This window comes from Leptonychotes weddellii, chromosome 7 (genome assembly GCF_054177405.1).
Source record: "Leptonychotes weddellii isolate Sample4059 chromosome 7, ASM5417740v2, whole genome shotgun sequence".
In the NCBI taxonomy this organism is placed as follows: Eukaryota; Metazoa; Chordata; class Mammalia; order Carnivora; family Phocidae; genus Leptonychotes; species Leptonychotes weddellii.
The window spans coordinates 268,924-276,254 of NC_138375.1; the positions used below are offsets into that span (position 1 = coordinate 268,924).

Sequence of the window (7,331 nt, forward strand, 5' to 3'; positions counted from 1 at the left end):
GACTTCCCAGGTGTGAAGGTTTTCTTACTAGGGATGACGTAGTGTGCGTCCAGTGCCCGGAGGCTGCTCTCAGGTTGTCCGATGTGTAGCTCAGAGATGCACCTCAGCCTGGACTGGGGGCCTGGGTCCTGCAGCTCTGCGTGGAGCCCCTCGTGCTGTGTGTCCCCTGACTCGTGCCGCAGGCTCTTAGGTGCTGGGCCCCAGCCCCGTCCTCCCCTCAACCCCACTGAGGTCAGGCAGGCGTCCCTCTGGCGTGCCACTCCACACCCTCCCCCAGGAGCGGACCTGGCAGACGAGGGATGTCGTGAGCATCAGGTCTGACAAATCCGATCCGAAGGTGAATGTGAACATTTATCTGGTGCACAATTCAGGATCTGTGCTGCTTCCTGACGCCGGATCCCTTAGCCCCTCTGTCGTGTAGCCGTCTCCATGGCGGCTGCTTCAGTGGTGGCCTCGTTTTGCACGAGTCTTGAGTCTCACAATACATTAACTAAGAGGCTGTACCCGAATAAATGGGGGGGCCTGTGTGTGGGTCCTGACGCTTCCCCACACTGCTGTCAGTGAGTGGGGGTTCTCAGAAGCACCTGCGCTCTGGTTCACCAAGCGGTGCTGGCCAAAATGAGGAATGGAGAGGGGCCCCGTTCCCCCCAGCCTTGCTTTAGGGACCCCGGGGACCGGCTGGCTCAGGTGGGGGGGCGTGCAGCCCCTTCCCTGCTGTGCCCCCAGCCCCCGCGGTGGCTCTGCTGTGCACTGCTTCTCCCCCCAATGGCCCTGCGTGAGTGCGGTGTGGGCTGCCCTGAACCCCTGAGCTCAAGTCTCTGCTCATCTCCAGCCATGTCCAGCCATGTAAAAAATTCACATGAAGGGCTTTTTCTTCAAAGAATCAAAACCTAAATGGAATTAAGTCACTAAAAACCAGATGCAGGGGACGCCTGGGTGGCTCAGTCGGTTAAGCGTCTGCCTTCGGCTCAGGTCATGATCCCGGGGTCCTGGGATCGAGTCCCGCATCGGGCTCCTTGCTCAGCGGGGAGCCTGCTTCTCCCTCTGCCTGCCTCTCTCCCTGCTTGTGCTCTGTCTCTCTCTGACAAATAAATAAATAAAATCTTAAAACAAAAAAACAAAAAAAACTAGATGCAGTTCTTAGGGAAAGTTCCTGGTTCAGAAGAGGAGTGACTTTTCTGTAAATACGGAACGAATGTCCTGTCTTTTCATATACGTATTAAGTATGATGTGTCTTAATGTCAAGCATGTAGTAATTCCAAGTGTTTTTTGAACTAATAGTTTTATTGTCCCTTATAATCATAAAAATGCATTTATTTTCCCAGCGACCGAGAGAATTTTCACTCCACGATACTTCAGGAACAAATATCCAGGGTGAATATTCAAATGATGACAACAGACCCAAGTGGTGCACGTTGTCCTTGTCAGTTCTTGCTCTGATTATGTGATGGTCGCCCCAGTGCCCTTGGCCATTGGTCACACTTGCTTTGGGGATGCCTGTGGTAATGGTGAATGCCGGAGGTCAGCACGTTCCAAACAACAGGGACACGTGATTTTGAAGGCAGCACAGTGGCCAGGATGTGGTGGGGGTGGGGGCACAGCAGAGGGCCACATCCTGGTGGGTTGGTGACACCCAGGGGAGGCTCGTCTCTAGGCCAGTTGGTGCCAGGTGCCCATCGGGGAAAATGGGTTTAACAGGACAGGCAGCCTGCAGCTGGTACCAGAAACAGGTTCATGTCAGGCCACTGCAGACTCACTGAGTCTTTGGGTTGTTCTTTATAAGAACATTTGCTGTTCAGTGGAAAGAACATCTTTCAATGTAGATTTCTTTGACTCTCAGGTTTTATTCATAGGGTTTCCAGAGCATGGCAGGGAAGGGGCTCCTGACCACGTTTAACTGGTGTGGGCACATGAGCTGATGCTTACCTGGGGTGCTCTGCCAATGTACAGTCCAAACTGCTGTGACCCCAAAACACAGAGCTGGGAAGCATGGCCACTTCTTTGTGTCCAGAGGAAGTCTTCCAGGGAAGGTGGGCCACATGGGGGCTTCTGGCTGCTCGGCCCTCCCGTCTGTCCGTGGCACACCGCAGCTAGGGATGCGACCGGGACAGCAATGCCACCTGGGAGGAGACGTGGAACGCAGCGGGAGAAGCCCAGAGATGGGCTTCCTGGACAGCTGGCCTGGGAGCGAGCAGGTGGGGCCGTGACAGGCGTGGGGGGTTGAGGTGATGCTCCTCCAAGCCCAGGGGCACCAGACACTGACGAGGCCGGAGGACTCTCTGCAGGGTCAGGAGTGAGGCCCTGCCCACACCTGGATTACTTGGCAATAAATGTGTTGTTTTAAGCCAACCTGTCTGTGGTACTTAGAGCAGTCCTAGAACCACACTCCTACCAACTTTGAAATGGCTGTAAATTTGCTGGTCAGACTTCTCTTATATAAAGTATTTATAGACTCGGCATTGATGTGCATTTTCTTTCCATAATAAACCTCAAAAATTTTAGCTATTGAAAGATGTGTCTGTGGGGCACCTGGGTGGCTCCGTGGGTTAAGCGTCTGACTCTTGATTTCAGCTCAGGTCATGATCTCAGGGTGGTGAGATTGAGTCCAGGCTCTGTGCTCAGCAGGGAGTCTGCTTAGGATTCTCTCTCTACCCCTTCTCCCTCCTACCCCCCACCCCTGCTTGTGCCCTCGTTTTCTAAAAAAAAAGATGTGTCTGTGACACAGACCTCAAGGAACCTGGGGGTGGGATCCACCTCGGGGGGGCAGGATCCACCTGGGGGGGTGAGATTCACCAGGGGGTGGGACCCACCTGGGGGGGTGAGATTCACCGGGGGGTGGGATCCACCTGGGGGGAGATTCACCTCGGGGTGGGATTCACCACAGGGTGGGGCAGGATCCACCTGGGGGGGTGAGATTCACCGGGGGGGTGGGATCCACCTCAGGGGGACAAGATTCACCCAGACATTTAGGGGCAGGTGCACTTCTGCCTCCCCCATCAGCCTCATCTTGGCCTTCAGAGACCACCCTTACCCACCTCTTTTCAGCCCTGGGCCCACCCCCTTTGGTGTCTCAGGCACTTCCTCCTCCCACTCTGGCTGGGTGGGCGCTGCTCTGCCCTTTCTGGGCGCCTGCCCCCTGTGTGCAGTGACGAGTCTGAGTAAGTGAGCAAGTGATGGTGCCCACCTGTCTGTGCCTGGGAAGAACCAGGTCTCAGAGCCCAGGGTATGCCAGCAGTCACGTCCCAACGACCTCTTTGCACCAGCCAGAAGGGGCTGCCTCTGACGCGCACACGCACACGTCGATGTTAATTTTAGTGCCAGAGCAATGTTTGCCTGCAGCGAACTGCCCCTTAAATTCTCCTTGATATGATTTCTCAAAGTTTCCACCCAAAGTGCCTTGAAACATTTTTAATAGACTTGATCATGCAGGTGTGACAGGGCCTGTGACGGGGCCGCTGCCCAGCACATCCAGGGGGCATGTAAGGCACGTTGTTCTGTGATCAGGGTTACACAAAATTTGACTAAAATTACATTCACAAAATTAACAAACACAATTTTCACCACTCCTAACTTAACATACATTTCAAATTTCAATGAAATTCTTTAACTCTCCTTTCACAATAGAAGATCACTAGTACACAGATAGAAGCGCTGTAACAAAATTATTTTCAAGAAAATAGAGAGGTGAGAAATAGCAACTCCTACATTTGTGTTCTTTATAGTCTACCATAAAGTAGGCCAAAATTCAATATTAAATAAATAGGAATTCTTTTATAATAAAAAATTTTACAACAATTTTCCTAAGGAAATACATTCATAAGACTTTGTTTATGTTCTGTTTTACAATGACAAGAACAGCTAGGATTCTCATTTATGAAATGTATCCACAGCACTAGGGAGTGTAAGACTGTCCACAGAGGAAACACCAGACTTCTCTCGTGAGCGCTGAAATGTGGGATTCTGCGAAGGAGGTTTCCCACCTGGAACTTCAGTTCCTTTAGGGCTGTGCTTGGCCCTGGGCCATTCAGAGAACTGCCCGTCTACTGCAGAAACACCCGCCAAGAGCTGAGCGGTGAGACATTTGTCAGAGAGGCATCGCCCGCCCGTTTACTATCTCTGGTGTTGATGGAGGTGCCTCCGAGCCGCTTTCCCCAACTCAGCCTCTAGCTCCGCAAGTGGGAATTGGATCCGGGTCCAGAGGTCCAGGTGAGTTGTTAAGGCAGCTGGAGATGCCGGACCAGCTGGGCTGTGGACCCTGGGGAGCCCAGTGCGGCAGGGCCTGGCTTATCTGGATGAACCACTCTGCAGGGAGCGGGCAGAGCGTGTGCCTTCCTGGAGGTGTGCGTGGTTGCTGCAGCTCAGTGGGGCTCACTAACCGGCAGGTTTTGTTGCCCCGATAATGGCTGGATTTTGTGCTCACAGAGTTGGTCAAAATGGTTGCACAGTGTGGGGAATAACTACGGAAAGAAAACCAAACACCCACTCCCGTATGTTGATTTAGGTAATGAGCAGATCTGCTGCCTCAGGGTCAAGAGCTTTGTGTTGCTGAGCAGATGCCACAATGACTAGTCCCCGTTCTTCTCAACAGCAAAGGACAGTAGGTTGTACTGACTTTCCACCAGGGTCCCAGTAACACTACGAAGTGCTCTCAGGCCTCACCAGTGACGGCTGTGAGAATTTCCACCATCAGAAGTCAGTCACAGCACAGCACAAATACTTTCCTGAGCAGAGCTGAGCTGGGCCTCTTCACAAAAGCTTCTAGTAGTGTCCGTCCTAAGGCCCACATCCCTCAGATCTTTACTACCTCTTTCTGAGGAACAGGCGAGGGCAGACGAGGGCCTCTTCCCTCCATCACTGTGGCAGCCTCCTCACCCCAGCCTCCTGTCTGCTCCCCCCATAGGATAGCCAGACAGTGGTCTCCCTCCAGAGGATGGGGGGCAGAGGGTGCAGCTCTGTCCAAAGCCATGTCCCTGAGACCCTGGAGGGGGTGAGAAGCAGTCTGGGCTACAACATTCTCAGGGCAGGCCCAGAGGTCCTGTGAGGGTCTGAGCCCTGCTCCAAGTCCCTTGGCTGTCCAGGAAAGAGCAGCTCCCAGCCCCACTTAGCCCTGGCCCCGTTAAGCTGCTTGCTAAGTGAAGGCCCACTCTACTCAGCGGAGCTGTGTAGACCTGTCCACACGGCCAGTGCAATCTCTCCCAGTGTCAGGTGAGACGGCTAAGGCCAGAGACCAGGTGTTTGGGCGTGGGGCAACACCCAGAAACCAGGGGCCGCCACATTGACGCCTGGGCCAGAGCCAGACCAGTGCTGGGCTCTGGAAGTCACAACACAAAAAGGATAAACAAACAAAAGATGTTTCCGCAATTGTACCTAAGGTGTCCCTAAGGTGACAGGTGGGTCAAAGAACTGCTAAGTGTACGTTAAGACATCACGCAGGGCCAACCCCTCCGCCTGCAAACTGCTCCTGGAATCAGGGCTCCTGCCTCCCTGGGGGTGAGAGCCCTGCGGGGGCCGGGAATGTGGGCTGGCATCTGGTCTCAGTGTCCCTGGCAGTGTTGATGAGAGGGTGGACACGAAGTGGCAAGAACTCGAACCCAGAGCCCTCTTCTGACACCCAGGGCCCTTCCTGACTCTAAGTCGGGGTGCCAATAACACCCAAGTGCCGGCAGGGTTCAGAACCAGGGCAGGTGCACAGAAGGGCCCACGGCAGAGTCTCGGGGCAGGGGCACGGGCCCAGACCGCCCTGCAGATGGAAGAGGCTCTGCCACGGTCCCCTTCCTAGGCCACAGGGGCCTCTCTGCAGGGGCCTCTCTGCAGGTGCTCCAAGGAATTCCAAGGGTCAGGCCTCGCGCGCGGCGCACTCGGTCCCCTGGGACGGATTCTGAACCGGCGAGTCCGGCTTGCTGCCCTAGGCCAGCACCTGGACTCCGGCTGGGGGAGACCCCGGGGCCAGGCCGTCACAGCGGCGTCTCCTCCTGCTCCAGCGCGTGCGGCGGCGCGTGGCACGACGGCGGCAGGGACGCGAGCTTGAGCAGCGCGGGGCGGCGGCGCGCGCGCGGCCGCTGGAAAGAGCGCCGGCTGTGCACGCGGCGCGCCGCCGCCGACCGCGCATGCGCGCCCGGGAGTCCGCGGCGCTCCGGCCCGGCGCCCGGCTCGCGGTCGGGCGGGGCGGCGGGCGGGGCCCCGGCGGGCGGGCCCTCGGCGGGCGGGCCCTCGGCGGGCGGGGCCGGGCTCAGGGCGCGCTGGCGCGGGGAGCGCGCGGGAAGCGGGGGCTTCTCGGCGGCGGGAGGGGACGAGCGTCCGGTCAGCGGCACGTCGGAGCCCGTGTCACCTGCGGGAGAAGACGGTGTGAGCGCAGAGGGCACCTGGCGGGGGCCCTCGTGGGGGGAGGAGGGTAAGGGGTGCAGGGGAGACCCGGGAGGCGGCGCTGGTCAGGTTCCCGGCCCCAAGCCGCACAAACTGCACGGAAGTCAAGACTTGCTGGGTTGACCAAAATCCGGAGCATGCCTGCGGGCAGGGGCATCGCCAACCTTCCCAGTTGACTGCGGGCGCCCCCACCTCTGGAGGCTGCCACCGCCCCTCTGCGGGTCCGGGAATCACAGGGACACTCCAGGCCGTGGAACCTTCCCTCTAATCTTAAAGGGTGGCCGAGCAGCCTGGAGGGTCCCCAACACACCCAGCCTGCGCCCCGCCCCCACTACCTGGAATATTGTGGGACACTCTGAGGCCATGCCCGGGCCGTGTGGCCACCACGGTGCACAGTTACAGGGTCAGCTGAGGACCTGCCTCTGCAGCCCCCTGACGGGCCCCTCCACTACAGGCCCGTGCTCAGTGCCATGCCCGCCCCATACAACCACCCTGTCCAGGAATGGCCCTGGCCACATGGCCTCCCTGGACACAGTGCCCTTGCTCTAGGACAAGCAGGGCTCAAGGAAGAGAGAGGGGAAGCTTATGGGTTCAGAGGCAGAAGCCAGGAAGAAGCAGAAGAGCAGCAGAAGCACCAGACAGAGGCCCTGCCCACGTGGTCTTTCCCACAAGCTCACTTCTAGGCCCCAGAAACCCCCCGAGAAAGCCCAGCTTTATGCATAAAGAAAATGCTGCACCGGGCAGCACCAGGCAGGCTTGCTAGAACACCCCCAACGTGAAGGCCTCTCCCCAGCTGGACTGATGCACGCCCTCTCCAAGTGTCCACAGGAGAGAAAAACAAGGAGGTCCTGCTTCCGGTGAAATGAATGGGAAAGCTGCTGTGTGAGAGCCCCTTCTGTGCTGGGGGAAAGGTTCACCTCCTGTTTCCCCCCAAGTGCCCACCAAACACCCAAAGGAAACGTGAAATG

At 57.2% G+C, this 7,331-nt stretch overlaps 1 protein-coding gene across 1 annotated transcript in view; it reads right to left on the bottom strand.

Annotated features, from left to right (window-relative positions):
* Window positions 1–6,215: 6,215 nt before the first annotated feature.
* Window positions 6,216–7,331, bottom strand: part of SLC9A3 (solute carrier family 9 member A3) — a 45,176-nt gene continuing 44,060 nt past the window's right edge. Inside the window, exon 17 of the mRNA XM_081825828.1 lies at window positions 6,216–6,328. Within this exon, the coding sequence (XP_081681954.1) occupies window positions 6,325–6,328 (4 nt within the window). The 3' untranslated portion in view covers window positions 6,216–6,324. The remainder of the gene's footprint in view (window positions 6,329–7,331) is intronic.